General features: G+C 47.8%; 1 protein-coding gene across 5 annotated transcripts in view; it reads right to left on the bottom strand.

Annotated features, from left to right (window-relative positions):
• Positions 1–26,858, bottom strand: part of ZDHHC9 (zinc finger DHHC-type containing 9) — a 43,872-nt gene that overhangs the window by 6,849 nt on the left and 10,165 nt on the right. For all 5 annotated transcript variants that reach the window (XM_026653378.2, XM_029911949.1, XM_029911947.1 and 2 more), the window contains 2 exons: positions 4,765–4,925; positions 4,002–4,160 (listed from right to left, as the gene is read on the bottom strand). In XM_026653378.2, the coding sequence (XP_026509163.1) occupies positions 4,002–4,160; positions 4,765–4,925 (320 nt within the window). The remainder of the gene's footprint in view (positions 1–4,001; positions 4,161–4,764; positions 4,926–26,858) is intronic.

Below are 26,858 nucleotides of genomic sequence, written 5' to 3'. Positions count from 1 at the left end.
ACTTCAGCTACGCTATTCGTGTAGCTGAAGTTGCGTATCTTGGATCGATCCCCCCCCCCCGTGTAGACCAGCCCTTAGATATAACCCACTCAGCCCCATTAACCTAGGGTCTATTTCAGTTACAAAAATCAGCAACTGCTCCCCTTCATCCTTTGAGCTTCCCACAGTGTGCAGATCACAGCTGTTGCAGATAAAAGGTGGAGGATATATTTATTAATTACACACACACACACACACACACACACTCACTCTTAACTTTAAAAGAACATTATTAAGGTTGCAAAGTCAAACACTCACAAGTTAGGAAATGCCAGAATTAAGCTTGCCCGTGCAACCTTAATTTGCCTCCTGCATACCTATGTATTATGACAGTATTTAATTCCATGATCATACTATTTTTTTCCCCAAGAGAACAGTTGCTTCATTTTAAAGAGTCATTATTAAGGGCACAAGAGCAAACCATCTCAATGCATAGGAAAGATGGGAAGTATGTGGGGATGACCTTGGCTTAACCAGGAGATCTTCAACAACCTGAAACCCAAAAAAGAGTGATACAAGAAGCGGAAACTAAGTCAAATTATTAAGGATGAATATAAAAAAAAGCATGTCGGGGCAAAATTAGAAAGGCCAAGACAAAAAACAAGATAAAACTAGGTAGGGACACAAAAGGTAACAAGAAAACATTTTACAAATATGTGAGAAGCAAGAGGAAGACCAAAGACAGGGCAGGCCCATTACTCAATGAGGAAAGAAAGACAGTAATGGCTTAAGCATTAAATGCCTTTTTTGTTTCAATTTTCACCAAAAAAGTTAGCAGTGACTGATGCACAGTGAACATCAGTGTAAATGGGGTAGGATCGAATCTACCTGGATTTCAGTAAGGGATTTGATACAGTTCCACAAGGGAAATAATTAGTTAAATTGGAGAAGATGGGGATTAATATGAGAACTGAAATGTGGACAAGGAATTGGTTAGTGGGGAGAATGCAACAGGTCATACTAATAAGTGAACTGTCAGGCCAGAGGGAGGTTACTACTGGAGTTCCTCAGGGATTGGTCTTCAGACCGATCGTATTTAACATTTTTATTAATGGTCTTCACACAAAAAGTGGGAGTGTGCTAATAAAATCTGCAGATGACACAAAGTTGGGAGGTGTTGCTAATAAAGAGGACCACCAGAATATCACACAAGAAGATTTAGACGACCTTGAAAACTGGAGTAATAGAAATGGGATGGAATTTAATAGTAAAAGGTCATGCACTTAGGGATTAAGAACAAGAATTTTTGTTACAAACTGGGGACTTATCAATTGGAAGTGACAGAGGAGGAGGAAAAAGACATGGTATATTGGTTGATCACAGAATGACTATGAGTTGCCAGTGTGATGTGGCCATTGAAAAGGCTAATACAGTCCTATGATGCATCAGGCGAGGTACTTCCATTAGAGGACAGGGATGTGTTAGTACCGTTATACAAGGCACTGGTGAGACCTCATCTGGAATACTGTTTGCAATTCTGGTCTCCCATGATTAAGATGAATTCAAACTGGAACAAGTTCAGAAAAGGGCTACCAAGATGATCCGAGGAATGGAGAACCTACCTTATGAGAGGAGACTCAAAGAGCTTGGCTTGTTTACCCTAACCAAAAGAAGGCTGAGGGGAGATATGATTGCTCTCTACAAATACATCAGAGGAATATATACCATGGAGGGAGAGGCATTAAGTGCCAATGTGGACACAAGAACAAATGGATATAAACTGGCCATCAACAAGTTTAGGCTTGAAATTAGACGAAGGTTTCTAACCATCAGAGGAGTGAAGTTCTGCAACAGCCTTCCAAGGGGAGCAAAAAAACCCTAACTGGCTTCAGGACTGAGCATGGTAAGTTTATGGAGGGGATGGTAGGACTAGACTACTTACAATGGCATGTAGCCCATCTGCGACTGCCAGGAGCAAATATCTCCAATGGCTGGTGATGGATGCTAGATGGGGTGGGCTGAGTTACTGCAGAGAATTCTTTCCCAGGTGTCTGGCTGGTGAGTCTTGCCCACATGCTCAGGGTCTAACTGATTTCCATATTTGGGGTTGGGAAGGAATTCCCCCTGGGGGCTTTTCATCTTCCTTTGCAGCATGACTCAGGGGTCACTTGCAGCTTTAAACTAGTGTAAATGGTGGATTCTCTGTAACTTGAAGTCTTTAAATAAAGGTTTGAGGACTTCAGTAACTCAGCCAGAGGTTCTGGGTCTATTACAGGAGTGGGTGGGTGAGGTTCTGTGGCCTGCGATGTGCACGAGGTCAGACTATATGAGCATGATGGTCCCTTTCAGCCTTCAAGTCTATGAATCTATGAGACTTTATGCATAATCTTTGTAAATAAACAAGATTTTCCCTCCTAGTGGGAAAAACCCACAGGGCCCCAAAGTTTGACTAGCCACTCCGGTCAAAAGGGGGCAACAATACAAAGCGTAGTGCTAAATACTTGGAAAAAATCAGGCCCTAGAGGCCTCAAATTGGGTACCCAAAATTAGTGGACACCTTTGACCTTAATCTTTCTGTGCCTCAGCCTCATCTGTAAAATGAGGATAATCCCACCCCTTCACTTCATGGGGTGTGGGGAAGTCAAACCAGTGGTTGTGAAACACTCCGATATTGTAGTGATGAGTGCTACAGAAAGGCTCCCACAAAAATTAGTAATTCTGTCTCCAAAGCAGAGTTTGAACAGCATGCAGTAAAAAAAGACAGGGGACATTCACTGAGCAATGAGAAAAACTACTGAATAGCTGCCCATTAAGCGAGCACCATCCATCCTGTGCACTGAATGAGGCAGGGATCCTGCACCCAAAATAGTATTAAAAACTACCATAATGCATGCACACAGCTGACCTTAATTGTGGCATTTCCTATCTTTCAACTGCTTGACTTTGCAACCTTAATGTTCTTTTAACAGAAGTTGTGTGTATAATTTCCTAGGTTTTTTAAAAAGCAATCTGAAAATAAGTTCCATCATATTGATACCTACATGTGTTTTCAGCAGGGTTGGAACCTTTAGTTCCACCCCCCAGACCTCTGCTGCTTGAGCTAATGGAGTAATCAATAGCAATAGTAGGTTGTTATTCTGTATTTGGCCCACCACTAGATGGGGAAGAAAACAAACAAGCACTTTGCCGGTGAGTTTCACAGATATTTTCTGACAGCAGCAGAATGGTGAGACTCAGGAATGTTGGGTTCTACTACAGACACAGGAGGAGAGCGCACTCTAGTGGGCATGGAGTCTTCTGCCCACTCCCCACAAGCTTGCCACCTTCTTCCCTGTCCCCTGCAACCTGTCTCTGTCACAGTCCTGTCTCTTCCCCATCCCTGGCACCTCGTTCCAGTCCCATTCTCCACTCCTCAGCCGAGTCCCAGTCTCCTTGCCCAGCCACCAGTCCCATTTCCCCTTCCTGCTCCTCATCTGATCTGTTCCCCCGCCCCTCTCGACATACACACACAAAATAGCTCCCAGTCCTAGCCTCCGTCACTGGGCTCCACATCCAATCTCAAATTCAAAACTGAAGGAAATACTTTATGCAACACAAACTGCGGAACTCATTGCCACAAAAAGTTGTTGACCAAGAATTTAGCAAGACTCAAAGAGGGACTGAGCAATTACATGGATAACAAGAATATCCAGAGTTAGAATAGTTAATGCTAAAAAAAATGTATTGGAAGGTAGATAAAGCCTCCAGCTTCAGATTTTAAACCAATCTCTGACTATTTGGGATTAGAATGAGACCTTCATAGGGAGCAGATTATCCCCCATCTGCTATTGTGTGGTTTTCCTTCAAAGCAGCTGGGATTGGCCAAGGGATTGGCCACTAGTGGAGACAGGATTTACAGGGCTAAATATACCCTCGATCTGATCCCATCTGGCAGTTCCTATGTCCCAGATGCTAACATATGAGGCATGAGTGCTGGATTGAGGTCTCCCCCATAGCAAGGGCACTGTGCTCTCTTAACTCACCCACACAATTATCGCAGATGCTGCAGTGCGAGGCACGGGGGGGGCGGAATATCTTGCACGTATAACAGTACTTCAGCTTCACTATCTGGTTGTTGATCTGGAAGTTTTTGATACGCGGGGGTGGGCGCTGACCCTGAGGCACAGTTCCATTGGTGGCCTCTGAAAGCAAAAGCCAATCAGACACCAGAATTGTTAATCCAAGTCCACTGCATTTCAACACTAACTGCTTGTTCCATCTCATTAACACCAAGACCAGGAGAGCCTGCAATGCCCAGAGCCATCGGCAGCAGCTCTGTTCACAGCTCTAAGAACTTGGGGCCAGGTGAAGAGATGCCAAGGACTCTGCTGAGTGAAGGAACAGTGGCAAACCATTGCTAGGATGTACCTGCGCCTGACATCACCTTCCAGGAAGAGAGAGAACGACCCAGATTTGATCTCCCTGCTCCCATTCCCAATCATGGGAGTGAGTGGGATGTTGGGGAGGGAGAGGGGAATTCCCTGGGCAAACCCAGCACAGCAGGAGAGAGAACGCATGTGAGCTGATGGATAGGTACTTCGGGGATGGGGGTGCGGGGGGCTTCCAGGGCTGAGAGACATGTAGGGCACCACAGCCACTCTCCAGGCACACACACTCCTCTCAGAGTCAGTAGGGAAGATATGCCCCCCAGTAAACTTCCCACACCAACCCAGGCTCTAGCACACTCACACTCCTTCACAAAGGCCTCGGGGAAGGTACTCTGGCATAGATTCTGTTGACACTCACCAATCTCCATTTCAATGAAGGCTGCCTCATCAGGCAGGGCTCTGGGGATCACACCAGGATCACTGAAACTTGTCCGCAGGAGCATGGCCATCGCGAACAGGAAAAGAACTACTGCAAAGACAGGGATGGCTGGAGACAGCTGAACTGCCAGGTAGCGACACCTACAGAGGGAGAGAAGCAAGGAGGTGCTGAATCAAACCAAACAACAGACTGGACAAAACTCTCTCTTCAAAGCCTGGGAAGGTCTCAGAGCCCAGACGCAGCCATGTAGTAGTTCTCCAATGGATCACCGTGAGGATCACATCTGGAGAGACTGCCCGGTGTCCATCTCCCATCCCAGTCACCAGGGCATAACACTTTTGGGGCAGCTACAGCAAGTGTTACCATGGAAAGTATAATCAGGGAAGTGTGATAACGTATTCTTAGTCAGTTTTAATGCAGTAAATACTTCCATCTCCCATCTCTTCTCTCAGCTGGAACCAAGGACAACCAGAACCCTGTGACCAGCCAGCTCCTTACCAATCAACCTGGGAATTTCTCCTGTGAAGGAGTGCAATGCACTCAGAAGGCACTGGCTGTCCAGAAAGAATATGACTAAAACGATAGAAATATTAAAGAGAACCCTTCCTAGAGCCCTGTTCCTTTAAGAGGTGGGTGGAACAGTGGAGCCTAAAAGTTTCAGGACAGAATGGGCAAGGTTGGAGGTGATTGGCTTCACTGAACTCTCCTGCTTACCACCCAGAGTTTACTCCAAAGCTTGAAAAGTAACTCCAATAACACTGCTCTACAGCCAAAATGCTTCTGAAATAAATGTAGTCAAACTTTACTAATTCTGGGTCACTGAGAACGAAAATGATGCTTAAAATTGTTGATTGGCTCTAGTTTTCAAGATATGCTATTGGGTCAGTATATACGACCCTTGACTTGGGAATGGCGGAGGATAAGTGAGTTACAAAGGGAAGGGATCTCAATTTAAACCAGAAATGACTAAAATACATCTTTGACTGGAACTATGAATAAATCTATGACTGGGTTTGGACAGTACTTGCTTTTTAGGCAAAACAATGAATGATGCAATCTGAAGCTGGTATTGCATCATACATGATATGAATTGCATCATGTTATTCCTAGAAGTCATGGATGATGCAATCATAACGAAGCTTACATCACTCTGCTGAACAAATTGCCCTATATCAGCTCTAGAAATCATACAGTGTCGTGCTCTCTTATTTGTCAGTGTTTGATTTTGCAAAGGGACACATTTCTGTTTAGCCAAAGTGAGCAGAGATGCCTCGTACTTGTGTGAACAGTCCAGATAACTTCTGCTATGTTTGTGAAGTGACTTTTGCATCACAAAAGTGCAGTATAACCACTATGGTTAAGAAAGCCTATCACCTTTATTTTGGCTGCAAAATTGGAGATCAGGACAAGAGGTGGGCCCCACACATATGCTGCAACACTTGTGCAACAAATCTTCGCCAGTGGTTGAACAGGAAAAGGAAATCTATGCCTTTTGCAGTGCCAATGATTTGGAGAGAGCCAACAGCTCATACCAGCAATTGTTACTTCTGCATGGTGCCTCCAGTTGGGAAAGGTGTGTCAAAGAAGAAAAAGTGGACTGTGCATTATCCAAACATTCCATCAGCTATACGCCCAGTACCCCACGGAGGAGGACTGCCGGCTCCTGATGCACCAGAATCATTCTCACTTGAGTCAGACGAGGAAGAGGATGAAACTTCTGGTCCTGAACCATCAATGTCACAGGACCCACATTTTCTCCCATCCTCCTCCTCTGAACCACACCTCATAACACAAGGTGAACTGAATGACCTTGTCAGGGATTTGGAACTACCCAAGAGTAAGGTAGAGCTGTTGGGCTCCAGACTACAGCAGTGGAATCTCCTGGCAGGTGATGTTAGGGTTTCCATGTTCCGTGACCGTCAAAAGGATCTTGTCCCATTCTTCTTCGTGGAAGGTGATCTTGTAGCCTGCAACAACATCGATGGTGTGATGGCAGCCCTCAACATCGTTCACGATCCAGATGAGTGGAGACTGTTCATTGATTCATCGAAGACGAGTCTTAAAGCTGTTTTACTGCATAATGGCAATGTTTTGCCATCAATTCCAGTTGGTCATGCAGTCCATATGAAGGAAACCTATGACAACATGAAACACCTTTTGAGGTGCATAAACTATGACCAACATCAGTGGCAGCTTTGTGGTGATTTGAAGGTTGTTGCTCTCTTGCTTGGTCTGCAGACTGGATACACAAAGTACTGCTGTTTTCTCTGCGAATGGGATAGTCGTGCAAGAGATTCCCACTACATCAAGAAAGATTGGCCACTCCGACAGTCTTTGGAGCCTGGGAGGAAAAGTGTTCAGCATCCACCACTTGTTGAATCAAGGAAGATTTTGTTACCACCCTTACACATCAAGGTGGGTCTGATGAAGAACTTTGTCAAGGCCATTGACAAAACACAAGCAGCTTTCAAGTACCTCCGTGGAAAATTTCCAAGCTTAAGTGAAGCTAAGATAAAGGAAGGTGTCTTTGTTGGTCCTCAGATTCGTGAACTTCTTCGAGATGATGCATTTGACCATGCACTGCGTGGCAAAGAAAAGACGGCATGGAAAGCCTTCCAGTTAGTGGCAATAAATTTTCTCGGAAACAACAAGGCAGACAACCACAGGTTGTTGGTGGAAAACCTCCTCAAGGCATACAAAAGCCTTGGTTGCAACATGTCACTGAAGATACATTTTTTGCACTCTCATCTCGATTTTTTTCCACCCAACTGCGGAGCAGTGAGCGACAAGCACGGCGAGCGATTTCATCAGGACATTGCAACAATGGAGAAACGCTATCAGGGCAAATGGAGCCCATCAATGATTGCAGACTATTGCTGGCAGTGACAAGAGATGCTCCATTTAATGAATACAAGAGACAAGCCAAGAAGCACTGAGTAGACACTGAATAGGACTAAACTATGTACATAATAGTTTTTTTGCCTTTTGTTTCATAATAAATTTTATTTATATAACCCTTTTGCTGATTTTTAAAGTGTTACATAAACAGGACAGGTGAAATATTATCATGTAAAGCAACCCTAAACACATGAAAAGACCTAGGTTTACAATTTATGATTAAAACTCTACTATCTACACAATATACATAGACATAAAATGTAAAAACTTAAATATCTTAGAAACAGTAGCCAATCAGTTGTTTTCATTGTCATATTTGAATTCAGCACATCAAAATACATAATAAATAGCACATTTTATCTCTGAAGCAGACGACTTCTCAAAAATTGTAGACCAGTGTAATACAATTACACTGGTAATACCTCTGGCAAGGTTTTTTTGTTTGTTTTTTGGGGCATGTAATCAAAGTGTTTTTGTGAAAAGAATTAAACGTGAATGCTTGCTGGGAAGGGAGTGACATTTTAGGGGGCAGAGGAGTGGGAGGGAATGGGTTGAGAGGCAATGTGGCTGCAATGAGGAGAATAAATAAGGACAGGTAAGTAAGGAAGGTAAAGGGTTGGGGAGGGACATGGGAAGGGGACAAGGGAGTGAGGGGCAGGGGAACTGGGGGAGAATAGGGGCAAGGCGTGCCGCAGCCTCACATTCTCTACAGTGTGCATGCCAAAATCTGGGGGGTCCTAAGCCTTCGTGTATATGCCAGGATCTGGGGTGGCCCTGCCCATCTATGGGTTCTGACCCACTCCATTGCCCACCCTTCATGTGTGCCGGTTCTGGAGGGACTTTGCCTTTCTGGACTGGTCTGAACTCTCTCCGTGCCCCCATGTGAGCTGGGGTCTGGGGAAGCCCTACCCTACCGGGTGGGGAGCTGAAGCCAGGCATATCTGGAGCATGCACAAGCATAGGGTTTCTCAACCTGTGAGTTGGGACCCATAATTGGGTCACCAGAATGTTTCAAAGGATGTCCCATGGGGCTGGCTGGGTTCGCCTCCCTGCACCAGACACTGCAACCTCTGGGGTCCTAGCACCACTCAGGTTTGGCCCTGCCTCCATGACGACAGGAGTCCGCGTAGGACTGCAATCCCATGGGCCAGGTCACAACTCCACTCTCACAAATTTGGTCCAGTTGGTGGGGGCGGGGGGGGGGGGAGGAGGAGAACCTAGCAATGCAGCAACCATGGAGGTTACGACACCCAGAGCGGAGACACAAGCCCAGCCAGGAGCTGCCAATGTGGGGTGAGTGCCGGGCATGACCCGAGCGAAACCACTCCAGGACCTTCACCCCCAGACTATTTACTGGGTCAAGACAAGCCGTAAACATTTACAAATGGGTCCTGACCCCTAAAAGTTTGAAGAACATGAGTACTTGTGGCACCTTAGAGACTAACAAATTTATTAGAGCATAAGCTTTCGTGGGCTACAGTCCACTTCTTCGGATGCATATAGCTCTGTATCTGTACGAGTTTTTTCATGAAGTTGATGGATTTCCACTCCATACGGCTAAATGCAGTGCCTTGCATAATGACAGGTTTCAGAGTAGCAGCCGTGTTAGTCTGTATCCGCAAAAAGAACAGGAGTACTTGTGACACCTTAGAGACTAACAAATTTATTAGAGCATAAGCTTTTGTGGGCTACAGCCCACTTCGGATACACACTAACACGGCTGCTACTCTGAAACCTAAAAGTTAGAGAATCACTGCTGGGGTGAGGAGCTGAGAATGGAGCAGTTCACACATCTCAAAGCTATTGTTTCAGGCTATAGGGAGCGTTCTCATTCAGCTGAGACCATCACATTTAGGTGAATGGGCCATTTCACACCTCTGAGCCTCCCATGCTTTCAGGATTATCCTGGGCTGGGGCTTTGACTATAGCAAAGCAGTTGCTGATACATTTCATAAATATTATAGCAGAACAGCCTCTCTGCTTCAGTTAAGACTGTGGGATTTTTCTGTTTAAAGGACAATTTTTCTAAGTGTTCTAAAATCTGCATGCTTACCTGGCTCGTCTTGAAATTTGCTGTGCTTTGTGGTGGTGCAGGGTAGGCTTAGTAATCCAAATTGGAGGTCATTTGGGCAAGAGGTTCCTATGATACAGGCTCCTCTCCCAAACCTGCACCCCCCAAAACGAGCTTTTTTTTGAAGTTCACAGATTCCACCAATCTTTTTGTGCACACACAGCTTCTAAAATGCTAACAGCTTAATGGGCTGGGAAGGAGAGGGTGAACTGGACGAGAGACACACAGTCTTCTCTCACATGCTTAAAAGTTACTGTAACCACCAGTAATGAAACTGTCAAGTTCTTGGGACACACACACCATGCCTGAGATTTCCCACAGACTCGGTTATCAACTACACACTCAAAAAGAACGACCACTATCCCCATCCCACTACAGCTAGGGCTTGATATCTACAATTAAAAGCTAGGCTGAGATAGCTACATTGGGCAGGGCTAGGACACACCACACCCCTGGCCGTGACACACACAGTCTATGCCAGAGGCTAGGTCTGCATAGCTGCTTCCATCAACCTAGATAACTTCATTCAACACTGTTGAAAAAACCCCTTCCAGCAGTATAGGCTGCATCTATGCCAGAGGTGGGCAAACTACGGCCCGCGGGCCACATCCAGACCGCCGGACCATCCCTGAGCTCCCAGCCGCGGAGGCTAGCCCCCGGCGCCTCCCCTGCTGTCCCCTCTCCCCCGCAGCCTCAGCGCGCTGCACCGACAGCGCTCTGGCCCGCCGCTCCTGTTGGGCAGCATGGGTGGCGTGGCTGGCTCTGGCCGGGCTGCAAGTTCCTGCTGCTCTGAGCAGCATAGTAAGGGAGCGGGAGGTTGGATAAGGGGCAGGGGGTCCTGGGGGCAGTCAGGGGACAGGGAGCGGGGGAGGGGTTCTGGGGGGCCGTTAGGGGTGGGGGAGTCCCAGGAGAGGGCAGTCAGGGGACAAGAAGCAGAGGGGGTTGGATGGGTCAGGGGTTCTGAGGGGGGTAGTCAGGGGGTGGGAAGTGGAAGGGGCGGATAGGGGGCAGGGTCCAGGCTGTTTAGGGAGGCACAGCCTTCCCTACCCGGCCCTCCATAGCGTTTCACAATGCTGATGTGGCCCTCGAGCCAAAAAGTTTGCCCACCCCTGATCTATGCTAAGGGATTAGGGCAGCATAGCAATGTCAGTATAGTCTCCGTAGTATAGCCATATACCTGCAGGATTGGGGGGCACTTAAGAAACACATAGCAGCAGTGTGACTTAGCAGAGAGAACACTGAACTGGGACTACTAAAACCTGGGCTCTATTCCCAGCTTTGACACTGATTGTCAGGAAGCAGGGCCTGCAGCAGAGCCAGTCACCAGGCAACTCTAAGAGGACAGCTGGCCTGTAGAAGGCTGACTGATTGGTGGAAAGAGTCAGACGACCAGATCTTAAACCCAGCAGCAACAGCTCAAAGCATTCTTCCACAACTGCAAAAGCTTCTGTGCCAGCTTGCTCCCAGTCCAGCTCCTGCCTAGTTCCAGCCTTTTTCCTGCCCTACTCCAGGTAACCTGGCTCTGACATCTGGCATCCATCGGTGATCAGGCACAGTATACTTTGACTCCCCGTCTTGCTGACAATCCTGTTTGCCAAGAGCCGAGCTGGGACCAGCAACCCTTTGCAGCTTACACAATCCTCCAGAGACACAAAGACAATCCAAAGGGGCCCCCAGAAACCCTGTTAAATGTCAACATAATGTTGACAGGTTTGACAAAAAACAAACAAAAAGCTGACACCCTACCACCCCATTGCAGCTACATCTACCCCATTGACCTCTAGCCAGGAGCAGAGGTTTCCTGGGGCGCATTCACTCCCTCTCCAAACTCAAACTTAGCTGAATGACATCCTCATTTTCTCTGAATCTCCACAATCATCATGTTTGCACAGTCTTGGAGAGACTTTGCCAAAACCATACCTATGTGAAGCTTAAGAAATACAAGTCTGATAAGGACACGGCTAAATTCATGGGCTATCTCATCATGCCTGAGGGACTCACCATGGACCCGCATAAGGTGGCTGCAATATCTGACTGGGCCTCATCCAAGGGTGTACACGGGGTGCAGCAATTCCTGGGATTTGCCAGTTTCTACAGACGAGTCTCTAGCCTGGTTGCACCCATAATGACACCCCCGCAAAAGGGGAACCAGTTCACCCGGTCCACAGTATCTCAGTCAGCCTTTGATTGGCTGAAGAGGATGTTCACCTCAGCATCCATCCTGATTCTCCCAGATCCCACTAAACCATTTAGGATCGAAGCAGAAGCCTCAAATTTTGCCATTGGTGCAGTTTTATCTATCATGGGGGCCCTCACAACCAACTCCACCCCTGAGCCTTTTATTCTTGGAAAGCTAACTCCAGGAGGAAAAAAATTATGATATTTGGGACCAGGAGCTACTGGTTATCAAAGTGGCTTTCAAGGAGTGGAGTTACCTACTAGAGGGAGCCCAATTCCCAGTCCAAACTCCTGACAGCTCACAAGAACCTGGAATACCTACAGACTACTAAACATCTTAACCAACACCAGACTTGCTCACTTTGACTTTGCGGTAGCCTTTCGCCCAGGGACAAGAAACAGGAAGGCAGATGCTCTATCCCGCAAAGACAAATATCTCAAACCCCGTGAAGAGCTCTCTTCCACTATGCTCATGGTGTCCAACTTTGTAAATGGAATGATCGACAACAGTCTGACATCCTCCTTCCATTCCCTGATGACCCATTCGCAACCCAGATCTGCCAGATCCTGAATTATGCAGGTACCAGACCTAACGCCAAGTTCCAACAACAGAACTCGGTCGCAACTGTTGTATTTATGTTCTGGAGGGACAACCTAGGCTTCAGGTAGGGAAGCCATGCTATGATTTGCCACTTGTGGGCCATTTTGGCCAATTCTAGACCTGGAATCTGATCTCAAGTTACTTCTAGTGGCCAGGCCAATGATCTTACATCAAGGATTATATAAAGGTCCTGCAACCTCTGTGCCTGAACCAAGACTGCACCATCAAAACTCCTAGGTCTCCTCCAGCCTCTGCCGATGCCTCCATAGCTGTCTACTATATCAGTGGACTTCTGGACTTCACTATAGAACTGCCACATTCTCAGGGACACACAGTAATCCTGGTTGCCACCCACCTCCTACCAAAGATGGCACACTTCATTCCATACCATTACTGTTCCTACCACATAGGAGATGGCTCGGCTTGTCCTGGACAATGTCTTCTGCAACCACAGGTTACCGGTAGATATTGTATAGGACTGGGAACCTCAGTTCATTTCCTGATTCTGGTGGCATTCTGACTCCTTGGCATTGAATCCCTTGCCTCATCCAGCTATCACCCACGGACTCATGGGCAAACAGAGAGTTAAATCTTGGCACAGTATCCTTGCTGCTTTCTGAGTTACCACCAGGACAACTGGTTTCCCCTACCGTGCCACACCAAATTTGCGTGTTAACAATGAAATCCACACCTCAGTCCAACATAGTCCATGCTTTGCAAACTACGGCTTTCACCCCCACTTCCACTCAAACTTACTGGTAAGTTCCCCAGTGCCAGCTGCTGTGAACTAGCCTCCATCCTATACCAAGTGACCTATACCGGGAGATCAAGGAATACTTTCAGTACACCAATGAAGCCTATAAACACCAGGCAGATCAAAACTGTTAGGGTGGCCCCAATCTGGCCATAGGGGACAAGGTATGGCTCTCTGCCCATCTGCCAAACTAGATTACCAATACCTGGGCTCTTTAAAATATTAAAGAACGGTTAAACCCAAAGGCCTTCAGGTTACAGCTGCCAGAGTCCTTGAAAATCCACCCATCTTTCACATCTCACCTTTTAAAGCTGTAAAACAGGATCCTATACCCAAATTGATCAACTCACCACACACAGGTCTGCAGACAGAAGAAGTACTTGGTCCACCAAATCCTTGACTCTTGGCGAGTTAGGGGAAGCCTCCAGTAACTGGTAGGCTGAGGAGACTATGATCCAGGAAAGCAGTCTTGGGAACTGGGAGAGAATATTCATGCCCTGGACATATTTGAGAGTTCCACTGGCAGTACCCCGAGAAACCGGGCCATGAGGCTCCTAGCAGGCACCCTTCGGTGGGGGGAGTACTGTCAGGAACCAGGTCCTGCAGCAGAGCCAGTCTCCGGGTGACCTAACGAGTGCAGCTAGCCTGTAGTAGGCTGCCTGACTGTCTACACTGCCTGATTGGGTGGAAGTCAGCAAACCAGCTCTCCACTTCAGAAGCAGTTTGGCAGCTGCTCAAAGCACTCACCCATGGCTGTGACAGTTCCTGTGCCTGCTTGTTCCTAGCCTTGCTCCCACCTTGTTCCAGCCCTCTTCCTGTGCCCGACACAGCCCTGCCCCCAGCCTTGCCTCACTCCAGGTTACTGGCTCTAACCCTGGGCTCAGATTCCTGACTTCTGACTTCATCTCTGACCCTTGGCTCTGACCCCAGCTGCAATCCTGGGCTCTGATTCCTGGCTACCAACTCCTGATCCAACCCCTAGGCACAACCACCCATGTCCCAGTCTCAGACACAGGCCTGCTGGATGACTTTGGCCAAGTGACCATCTCTCTGTGCCTCAGTTCACACATTTCTACAATGAAAATAATGATGTTTCCTTCCTTAAGGCTACTAGCCTTAAGTAAGATCTAGGTATTATCATCACCTGGCCACAAAAACATCTGGGCTGCATTCCTACATGATAACTACAACTGCCTACATGACCACTACCTCCTACCAACCCTTCTCTTTGTTAAAAAAATTAGGAAATTAAATGGCAAAAGAATTTGTTAATGCAGAGTGAAGGTTGCCCAGTGATAGCTCATGCCCATCCAGAACGTCTAGGTCAGTAAAACTCAAACTTATGAAAACCAGGAAGTACAGAGTCAAGGTGTACACCCACGCAACCTTAACTCTACCCTCTTTGAGCAATGTCCCAATAAGTCCAGAACACATACACTCACAGTCTGCCTTTGCCCTGTACTGAACAGGAGCTCCCTACACTCATACACTTAGTAGATGCAGGGGTCTTTTCGTGGAGTAGCCTAAATTATACAACTCCTTCAAATCCTTTACCCTTATGTAATACCATCACACATTGAACTTTCACTTACTATCATTAAACCCACAGGCCACACATGTTCCAACTAACTGCTGATACCCCCATGGCAAGAAGGCCTGTGCCCTGCTACTGACACAGTGCTGATATGAGACATCCTGGATTTCTCATGGTACAGATGCACCTCTTTCCTTCTGTCACACACACAGGGCGTCAAGGAGAGGGGCTCAAATATACCCACATAGGGCCACAGACATTCATATCACTTCATATCACAATCACAGCTCTTCCAAGCTGCTCCAACTAATTTCTCTACCATTCACTACAGCTACACCGTGAATGCAATTGGAGTTCATGCAGCTAGTGGCTATCGCCAAATCCAGGAGGGTGGAGTTAAGATTGTATGGACCTTTACCTTAACTCTGTATTTCCTCGTTTTCACAATGCTTTTCTCAACTTTGAATAACTAGTCACTGAACTGAACTAGTTGGATAAACTGAAATGAAGGAACCGTTCTCTGCACCTGCAGAAGAAACTACTCCTGTCAAAAGCCGGTGTAGCACTTCAGCAAACTCTAGTTTTCAGGTGCTCAGCCAGTTAACTTCTACTAATTCAGCACTTTGACTTTCTTTACAACTTCAGCAGTAAACATGTACTGCTTGATTTATTAAAATTTTATTTAAGTGATTTTAATAGATTATAGTAAGCTTGACTTAACATAGGATATAACTTTTTTAAATGTATGTAAATTTAAAAAAATAGCATTTAAATAAAAACTTTTTTTTTTTTTAAACAATGGTATCTACCCTCTTTCTACATCAAGTCCCTCTCTGAATCTTACTAAGCTCTTGGCCTCAATGAACTCCTGTAGCAGTGAGTGCCCAGTCTAATCACACAACGTGGGACAAAGTCTTTCCTTTTATCAGTTTTAAGCTTGCCAACTTTCAGTTATTTAATGTCCCTTTGTTCTTGTGCTATGAGACAGGGAGAGCAAACATTCCTGATATCTCTTCTCTAGACCAGTGGTTCTCAAACTTATTTGATCGGGCCGGCCCCCATTCTTTGTGCGTTTGTTTACGCTCCCCTGCCAAAACAAGTAAATATACTGCTGCCCAGGCAGAATGGAGAGCAGCAGCTGCTAGCTAGGTGCCCCGCTCTGAAGGCAGTGCTGTGCCAGCAGCAGTGCAGATGTAAGGGTGGGGTGGCAATGTTAAACGTTAAATGTGAAAAGCCCCATTGCCACCCTTACGTCTGTACTGCTGCTGCCACCCTGGGGCTGACAGCTGGCGCCTCAACTGGAGCCCTGCCACGTCCTCCAGGTGAGGGACTGGTGGGGGAAGGGGGCGTGCAGGAAGGAGAGCCTGAGACCAAGCTGTCTCCTGGTAAGGGATGTGGGGGGAGAGAGGAGACCTCAAGCCAGAGCTCTCTCCTCCCCCCAAAAAGGGGGGGGCCCACAGCTCATGCCTCCCTTGGCACATTCCTGTGCATCCCTTGGGAGGCCCGCCCCATAGTTTGAGAACCGCTGCTCTAGACCATTACTTTATATTTTGTATCATGATCCCTCTTAATCATCACCTTTCTAAGGAAAACAACCCCAATATTTTCAATCTCTTCTCCTGCACTTTTCCAGACGCCTACTCATTCTCATCACTCTTCTCTGAACCCCTTCTAGTTCTGCAGTCTCCTTGTTGAGATGGGGTGACCAGCCCTGCTTATAGTAATCCAGATGAGGTTCCACCATTAATTTATATAACCGCTCTATAACACTCTGTATTACTTTTCATCCCATACCTCATGCCTCCTAACAGCTTGTTTGTTGTTTTGACCACAGCTGCATGTTCAGCAGAAGTCTTCATAGTGATGGCCAGATCCCTTTCCAAAGTCGATACAGTTAATTTAGAACCATGTAAGATGTGAGAGTTCAAAACCACCAAGCAGAGTTTTGAACTTGAAAAGGGAGAAGTGCTAGAGATTCCATGAAGTCCTCTAGGGACTTTGCTTCTGATTTTACATGGAAGGCGCTCAGATACTACAGTGACACATTGAAGTATAAAACAGACATTCTTCCCTCCCATGTGCATTACTTTGCACTTATCAATGGTGAACTTCACTTGCCATTGTGTTGCTCTTTCCCCTACCTTGGTTAGGTCCCTCTGATAGTCCTCTCTGGACTTGACTAACCTAAGTAACTTTGTGTCATTTGCAAATTTTGCTACCTCACCGCTCACCCCCTGCTTTCCAGATCGTAAATATATTAAATATAGGCTGTAGCATGGAAACTTGAGGCCCGGCCGCTAACCTTTTGCCCTGATGAAAGTTGACCATTTATTCCTACTCTTTACTTCCTGTCTCCTAGATTGTTTTTGATCCATGACAATAGGTGATGTGTCTGCCAGAGTGACCTATGCCTCTACAGTAGCTACCAGCTCCAAATAGCCTACACTGTTGCCATCTAGTGGTTTATTGCTTGAACTGCTTTCCCTAATAAGAAGAGGAAAGGCAGAGAAGGTCTTTGGTATTTGTGTGCTACTATCTGTTCCTATTGTCTGAGGCCTGGTCTACACTAGGCTTTTATGTCGAATTTAGCGCCGTTACATCGAATTAACCCTGCACCCGTCCACACCACGAAGCTATTTAGTTCGACATAGAGCTCTCTTAAATTCCACTTCTGTACTCCTCCCCAACGAGAGGAGTAGCGCTAAATTCGAAATGGCCATATCGAATTAGGCTAGGTGTGGATGGAAATCGACGCTAATAGCTCCGGGAGCTATCCCACAGTGCACCACTCTGTTGACGCTCTGGACAGCAGTCCGAGCTCGGATGCTCTGACCAGCCACACAGGAAAAGCCCCGGGAAAATTTGAATTCCCTTTCCTGTCTGGGCAGTTTGAATCTCATTTCCTGTTTGGACATCGTGGTGAGCTCAGCAGCACTGGCAACAATGCAGAGCTCTCCAGCAGGGATGGCCGTGCAATCTAATAGAAAGAGGGCCCCAGCATGGACTGATCGTGAAGTCTTGGATCTCATCGCTGTGTGGGGCGATGAGTCCGTGCTTTCAGAGCTGCGCTCCAAAAGAAGGAATGCTAAGATCTACGAGAAGATCTCAAAAGCCATGGCAGAGAGAGGATACAGCCGGGATGCAACGCAGTGCCGCGTGAAAATCAAGGAGCTGAGACAAGGCTACCAAAAAACCAAAGAGGCAAACGGACGCTCCGGATCCAAGCCCCACACATCACGTTTCTACGAGGCACTGCATTCCATCCTAGGTGCGGCCGCCACCACTACCCCACCACTGACCGTGGACTCTGAGGATGGGATATTGTCCGCGGCCGGTTCCTCGTCGGACATGTTAGCGGACGGGGAAGATGAAGAAGGAGATGAGGAGGACGAGGCAGTCGACAGCACTGGCACCGCTCATTTCCCCGACAGCCAGGAGCTCTTCATCACCCTTACCGAGATCCCCTACCAACCGTCCCCAGCCGTTAGCCCGGACACAGAATCAGGGGAAGGATCAAGCAGTAAGTGCTTTAAACATCTAAACATTTATTTTTAACAGAACTGGAATATTTATAATATTAACAATGTGTTTTTCATGAACTTATTTAAACATCTAAACTTTTATGTACAACAGAACTGGAATATTTATAATATTAACAGTGGGTTTTTCATGATTTCTTTGCCTTAGGCGCTTAACTATTTAGTCCCAACTATTTAAAAAAAATCAAACAATGTCCGGTTTTTCATGATTCTCCAGCCAAAGACGCTCCACTCTTTACTTCCTGCCAGTGCAGCTACACCAAAATACGGTCTATATGGCCGGGGATTGACGCGAAATCCTCATGGGAGAACTCTTCGTAGGTCTCATGGAGGTACCTTTCCAGCCTGTTCATCAGGTTCCTGGGTAGGGCGATCTTATTTGGTCCCCCATGGTACGAGACGTTTCCCCGCCACGACACAATCAAGTATTCTGGGATCATCGCACGGCAGAGCATGGCAGCATACAGCCCTGGTTTTTGCATGCTTTCCCTAAGCATGTGTTCCTTCTCGCTGTCCGAGATCCTCATGAGGGTGATGTCGCTCATGATGCCCTGCTTTGAATTAGGGAGGGGAATGTTAGTATTGGGACTGCTTTACAGCCACGCGGTGGAGGGAGAGGGGCAGCATACAGGGATCTTTCCCTGGGACAGCCGCGAGGGGGTGGGACAGGGGCAGAGTTCATGCTAGCCTGATTGCTGCCAGCAGAGACTGGCATTGCTTTCAATGTGAAAGGAGGCCAGTGCTACTATTACAGTTTTAAGCAGCCACAAGTCTACGGCTTACCATGTTTGCCTGCTACAGAAGTTCAGGTGTCCTGCCCCGCTTCTCAGATCGGCAGTGCAAGACCCCAGGCACTGAAGGCGAGGGCCGAAAATTCGACCTTGTCCTGAGTGCGCATGTGAGAGGTGCAGTGCATGGTCTTGTTCACAGAGAAAGACTATGTTCTTTGGTCACAATAAAATTTATCTGTCTCAGGAATTCACTCCCTTTTTCCCATTCCCACAGACACATCTGCGACTGTCTCCCAACCCAGCCTGGCATCACACTCCCAGAGGCTAGCGCAGATTAGGCGGAGGAAGAAGAAGACGCGTGAGGACATGTTCTCAGAATTAATGGGCTGCTCCCAAGCCCAGGCAGCCCAGCAGACACAGTGGAGGGAGAACTTGTCCCAAATGCACCGAGCAATCATGGAACAGGAGGAGAGGTGGCGTCAAGAGGACCAGCAGGCGACTCAAACGCTGCTTGGACTAATGAGGGAGCAAACGGACACGCTCCGGCGCCTTGTGGATGTTCTGCAAGACCGGAGGCAGGAGGACAGAGCCCCGCTGCAGTCTATCTCTAACCGCCCTCCCCCGCCACCAAGTCCCACACCCCCCTCACCCAAAGTCCAAAGAAGGAGGGGCGGCAAGGGCCGTTAAAACTTTCAGTCAACCCCTGCAGACTGCTCAAAATTTGAAAAGTCCTTTCCTACCCACCTCACACAAGTCCCCCCCCCCCCCGTTTCATGTGTGGTTCATAATAAAATATTAGTTTCTGTTAATTACTGTTTCCATGATTTTCTTTTGGAGGAGAGTCTGTCTGAAGGGGGGGAAGGGGCTTGGTAATTGGACAGGACAGTCACCTTTAGCAGGGTACAGAGGCGGGGGCAGGTCCAGCATCTGGACACATACACAGTGCAGTCACTAGTTACCCTGGTCAGTCTGGGAGGTGGTTTTCATGTTCTGGGGTGGGGGGGGGGGGGTTGCTCTGTGACTTTGTGGCGGGGGAGGGCAGTTACTGATCTTATGCAGCGGTCCTTATCCTGGATCACAGAGCCACGCAGCAGGGGATCTGTAACCCTCCTCCCCCTGCCAGAAAGTCACCTAGCCAACACATACACGCAGTCCCGCCCAGGAGTGCTGGCAGGCTCCGTTGAAACAACCAGTCCACCACTGCGGAGCCTGCCATTCCTGGAGTTTAGAAGCATCATTTGCATCAGAACACTAAACCCGCCCCCCGCCACAGTCTGCGTCCCCGGTTTAAAACATTCCCGCGAAAACAGTAATAAAGACAACGGTGTTCATTAACAAAACAGAACTGATTTTATTTTTTGGGAAGGGGGTGAAGGGGGTATGTAGCTGGAGAGGATAGTCAACATAAACTGGGTAAAGAAACGGGGGCAGGTTGAGCTTCTGTGTCCACAAACTTAACAGTCACTGGTTACCCTGCTCAGTCAGGAACCTAGCTTTCAAAGCCTCCCGGATGCACAGCGCGTCCCGCTGGGATCTTCTAATCGCCCGGCTGTCTGGCTGGGCGTAATCTGAAGCCAGGGTATTTGCCTCAACCTCCCACCCCGCCATAAAGGTCTCCCCCTTGCTCTCACAGAGATTGTGGAGCACACAGCAAGCTGCAATAACAATGGGGATATTGGTTTCGCTGAGATCACAGCGAGTCAGTAAGCTTCTCCATCTCCCCTTGAGACGGCCAAAAGCACACTCCACCACCATTCTGCACTTGCTCAGACGGTAGTTGAACAGTTCTTTTTCTGTGTCCAGGGCGCCAGTATAGGGCTTCATGAGCCAGGGCATTAGCGGGTATGCTGGGTCCCCGAGGATCACTGTAGGCATCTCCACATCCCCAAGAGTTATTTTGTGGTCCGGGAAGTAAATACCTTCCTGCAGCCGTCTAAACAGACCAGAGTTCCTGAACACGCGAGCGTCATGAACCTTGCCTGGCCATCCGACGTTGATGTTGGTAAAACGTCCCCTATGGTCCACCAGTGCTTGCAGCACCATTGAAAAGTAGCCCTTTCTGTTAATGTACTGGCTGGCCTGGTGGTCCGGTCCCAGGATAGGGATGTGAGTCCCATCTATAGCCCCACCGCAGTTTGGGAATCCCATCGCGGCGAAGCCATCTATGATGACCTGCGCGTTTCCCAGGGTCACTACCTTTGAGAGCAGTACCTTAACGATTGCGTTGGCTACTTGCATCACAACAACTCCCATGGTAGATTTGCCCACACCAAAGTGGTTCGCGACTGACCGGTAGCTGTCCGGCGTTGCAAGCTTCCAGAGGGCTATGGCCACTCGCTTCTGGACAGTCAGGGCTGCTCGCATCCGGGTGTCATTGCGCTTCAGGGCAGGGGACAGCAACTCACAAAGTTCCAGGAAAGTGCCCTCCCGCATGCGAAAGTTTCGCAGTCACTGGGATTCATCCCAGACCTGCAGCACTATGCGGTCCCACCAGTCCGTGCTTGTTTCCCGGGCCCAGAATCGCCGTTCCACAATATCCACATGACCCATTGCCACCGTGATGTCCTGGGCGCTGGGGCTCGTGGTTTCTGACAGTTCTGTGCTACTCTCCGACTTCAGGCCCTCACGGCGGTGCCGTAGCCTCCTCGCCTGATTTCTCTGCATCTGCCTCAGGGAAAGGTGTATGATAAGCTGCGAGGCGTTGAGAACGGCCACAACTGCAGCGATGGTCGCAGCGGGCTCCATGCTCGCAGTGCTGTGGCGTCCGCGCTGTCACTGATCAGAAAAGTGCGCGAACTGATTTCCCACCGGCGCTTTCAGGGAGGGAGGTCGGTCGGTAGTGACGGACGGATGACGACAGTTACCCAAAAGCACCCTCTACACATTTTTTTACCCAGAAGGCATTGGCGGCTCGACCCAGAATTCCAATGGGCAGCGGGGACTGCGGGAACTGTGGGATAGCTGCCCACAGTGCACCGCTTCCAATGTCGACGCTTGCCCCGTTAGTGTGGACTCACAAAGTCGAATTACTGTCCTTCGTGTGGACACACACGTTCGACTTTGTAATATCGATTCCACATATTCGATTTAAGTGAAATCGAACTACCCTCGTAGTGTAGACATACCCTGAGAGTTCCTTGCAAAGCACTGGAGGGATTCCTAGCTGGTCTTCTAGGACACCTAGCCGGACACTTGTTTACTGACTAGTTGTTGGATTTATATTTTCTCTATTTAGCCAAGCCACTGTCTCATTTTGGATTCCCAAAAGGTGACAGCTTGCACAGATGATAGGCTGGTTTCTGCCTAATAAATTCATATCAAGGTTTCTATTGAGAACATGGTTCTCATCCCTTGTTGATGCGTGACCTCTAGAATCACAAATTCCCCTGCATGATTTCAGTATAGGAGTCATAGATATGTCTAGAGTGCAATTCAAGATGTGATTGGCAGCATGAGTAGACATACATATCCAAACTAGCTTTAGTCTGTCTAGCTCGGGGTACTGGTAGGTTTGTAGCTGTGGCAGCATAGACTTCAGGACAGGCTAGCCACTCAAGTAAGTGCCCGGGGTCCCAGGCCGGCTTGCGCAGCTCACATTAAAGCCTGTGCTGCTGCAGCATCACTGCTAGTGGTACTTGTGCTGAGCGGAAGTGCAGTCAGAGCAACTGATAGATGAACCACCACAGAAAAGAAATATAATGGAAGAAGCCAAAAGGTAACTACGACATGTGAGAGAGACGAATTTGGAGCCCTTCAAAGGCTCTAAAACACCACCTACATAAAAATGCCAAATGAAAGCATTCAGGCACATGAAGAAGTGACGTGCAGAAAGACAGCTACATTCAGAAACAGCTTATTTTAGACCAGATTTTTGTTTGTTGCTTTATAATACTGGTATGATTTCACTTATCTCTCATTGATGGGGGCAGGGGAGAATGAAGACAAGTTATATAGACCTCACCTCAGCAGGATATGAATTCACTTTGAAATATACCGTATCCACTCAGCTACACAATATAATTACTTCACTGGGGAAAGTCAGAGGGATTATTTTGGCCACAGGAGGAAGCCCATAGGTTCCCCCCCCACCCTCCAATAATGCATGACACATGGAGAATTAAACCAAAACCTCAGTAGAAGGGCCACAAAGCTGCAAGTATGATCCATAAAGTGATCCACATGCAAACTCCACTTATTGCGGCCTTCTGCTACAAAAGTGAGAAGCATTTCATCATATTTTGGTTCACCACAAGCCAAGCTTCCATCTATACGCACTTCGAGCCTGAACCAAATCTCCCCACTGGAGACAGGCCTGTGTATCTGCTCTGGGTATATGGTCAGATGGTTACAGGAAGAATGAGGGTGTTTGGTAATGTCAGGGCCATTCCCCCCTCAGGTTTGAAGCAGTACAGCGAGCAATGGGAGAGCTCATCCTCTCACGCAGCCCAGTCACTGTTGCTTCTAAATTACACAAGGCAGAAAAAGTGTAAGATTCAGAGTATCAGAAAGCAAGAGTGCACTGAGCATTTCCTTTTAACACAGAGTAGACAGAGACACTCTCAGCCAGGTTACCTGGGGAGCAACACAAGGGAGCATGTGTAATGAAAGGCACCAGTACCCACATTACCAACCTCCCCCCAGCGTGAGTGACAATATGAACTAGCCTTGTTAGGGTTCTGGTCCTTCAACAGCACCCACTTGGAGTGTTGATGGGGGTGGTACAGTTGCTCAAGTGGGGGTGCCCAGTAGGACTTTAAAAGGGATGCAGCCTCAGCCCTCTAGCCGCTTCCCTCTGGATGCTCACCCCTTCTTGAGTCATAGGGGGAAAGCAACTGAGGAGTAGGAAAATAAACAAAAACATGCAGCCAGTTCAAGCTGGGCTGCTGGCCTCTCTTCCTTCAGAGGGGACATGGATGGGCCACACGCTGGGTCAGCAGCAGAGGAATATGATACAGCCCCCTTCGCCTCAGAGGACTTGGGCCTCCTTTTAGGCGGGGGTAGGCTCTGTCCTCCGCCAAGCTTCTCCCTGAGAGCAGGGAGGCCCAGCACTCTGCCCTGCTCTCAGGCTACATTTACATTACGAGATAGGAGTGTGTATGCATATGTTAGCACACATTGAGCTAGCGTGAGTATAAATAGCAGTGTAGCCATGGTAGCACAGGCAGCGGGAAGCACAGGTCAGCTGTGCGGAGTACAAACCAGTCTGAAACCGGTGGGTATGTACTCAGCACGGCTCAGCCATGCCTTTGCTGCCGCTACCCGTGCTACCATGGCTACACTACTATTTATACTCAGGCTAATTCAAGCAGCTTTAATGTACACGTACACAAGCAGAGGAATCACATCCTTAGCTCACAGCTTAGACATACGCTCAGAGCTGCCCACTGCTCAGTTGAGCTTCCCCACTCTTGAACTCCTCCATTCTTGACATGACTTGCAGATGCGGTGGGGCCACTCCAGAGCACCTTCTTAAACCTTTCCTATCTGTTGTGGAGTTTATCCATCTCATCACACACCTTTGGGGTTGGGGGGCAGGGTGCTGTTAGCTGGTGTTTGGATCTCCACCATCCCATTAAAAAATTCAGCATTTCGATTCACCTCGCCAGCCCAATGGAATATTTGGAAGCTATAGGGTTGTAGGGACAGGTACCAGCACTTTATCCTTGGATTGGTGTTTTTCATGGTGTTCTGCCACCTAAATGGTTTATGTTCAGAGAAAAAGGGTCCCCAGCAGAAGATACCTTGGAGTCCATGGCCCATTTCACTGCCAAGGCTTTTTTCTCAATGACAGAATAGGTTCTCTCTGGGGTACAGCTTTCGACGTATGTACAGTATGGGTGTTCTCCCTCAACCTCTTGAGAAAGAGCTGTCCTCATCTCTGAGGCCTGTGTTTGTAATATAAAACTTTTTGAGAAGTCTAGATTAATAAAGAACTGGTTTCTGAGCCATATAATCCTTTAGTGTCTTAAAGACCTCATAGCAGGACTCAGATCACTGAACCTTTTTTGAACATCCAACCTTTACAACATACATGAGCGGAGCTACAACAGTGACGATACCAGGCCAGTCCCAAGAAGCACCATACTTGGTTGTTTGTCATGGGGCTGGGACAGGCTGCCAAAGCTTGGACGTTGTTGACCAGTGATTATACTTGGCCTTCTCTAATAGTATAGCCTAGATATGTGGCCTTGCGGTTCCCCACTTTACATTTTGCTGGGTTTGCCATCAGGCTGCAACTATGAGGGACAAAAGGACTGCTGAGACCTGTCTTACATGGCTAACCCAATCTTGGCTGTAAAATTATCCAAGCATGTACTGCCTATATGGCTGCAGAATGTAGTCCATCGGCCTCTGGAAAGTTACTGCTACTCCACAAAGGTCAAAGGGCAGTGTTCTTAACTGATATAAACCAAAGGGCGTGGAAAAAGCAGGTCCCTCACACACACCCCTCCAGAATCCTGGCGTCCAGGGTATTTACTAATATCCTTTTGTGAAATCTAAGGCACTTATATATCTGGCAGCTCCCAGACTTTCCAACAGCTCATCTATCCTTGGCATTGTATGTGTGTTTAACTTTGATACTGCACTGATCTTTCAAAAATCAATGCAGAAACGTAATGTGCCTTCTGGCTTTGGCACAAACACAATGGGGCTTCTCCATTCACTGTGCGATTCTTCCCAGGGTAAGCATAGCCTGTGGTTCATCCCAAATTGTGTCCCACATTATACAGGGGAGAGTCCAGGGAGTCTCCCGGGCACATTATCACAGCACCATATCGAGATGGTGGAATGCCAAGTTGGCTGGTCCTAGTAAGGATGAGAACTCAGTGGGGAATGAGTCAACTAGATGCTGTACCTCAGCTTTTTATTTGGGTTGAAGCATCTCTCCCATCTGTACAGGGTTGGTTGGTTGGGTCAAGGGTGCCTGGGGTCCTAATTCAGGATCCGAAGGATAAAGGGCTATGAAGCCCCTTGAAGACTTTCCAAGCTTTTAAAATGATTCTGGAGGTATATATGTGGGTTTTTTGTTTTTTTCCTTTCTTTTCTTTGGCTGCTGGACCTCGGGGCCAACCTGTCTCACCACCTCAAATAACCATTGCCATAGGCCAGTAATTTGGATTCTGAGCTAGGCAGCAGTAATAGTACTCAATCACTTGGTTTGAACACCGCAATCAGGCCCCTCAATCGTAGGCTTTTTTCGGGCCCGCTGGGCATTTAGCAGGTTTTCTTTGGTGAATACCCCTAAAACAGTGGTGGGCAACCTGCAACCCGTCAGGGTAATCCGCTGGCGGGCCGCGAGACAGTTTGTTTACAGTAACCGTCTGTAGACAGTAACCATCTGCTCACGGCCCACAGGCTGCACACCACTGTCCTAAAGTCTTAAATTTCTCCTAGCTGGTGAACATACTGTACTATGTTCATTGTCTGTGGCCCTTGCTCTTCCCAGGTTTTGCAAAGCAGATCTAGGATACGCTGTGACTGCCAGCCATATAGGAGCCTGAAAGATAGCATGTGATGTGGGGAGGGATAGCTCAGTGGTTTGAGCACTGGCCTGCTAAACCCAGGGTTGTGAGCTCAATCCTTGAGGGGGCCATTTAGGGATCTGGGGCAAAAATCTGTCTGGGGATTGGTCCTGCTTTGAGCAGAGGGTTGGACTAGATGACCTCCTGAGGTCCTTTCCAACCCTGACATTCTATGATGTTAGTTCCCTGATTAGTCAGGATCTCCTGTGGTATTGCTATCCGGACAAAGAGCTTTATGAGTTCC

This window comes from Terrapene carolina, unplaced genomic scaffold (assembly GCF_002925995.2).
Source record: "Terrapene carolina triunguis isolate 2854851 unplaced genomic scaffold, T_m_triunguis-2.0 Scaffold137, whole genome shotgun sequence".
Classification (NCBI taxonomy): Eukaryota; Metazoa; Chordata; order Testudines; family Emydidae; genus Terrapene; species Terrapene triunguis.
Note: the sequence above shows the minus strand (reverse complement) of the source record. Positions and strands in the feature narration are given on the sequence as shown.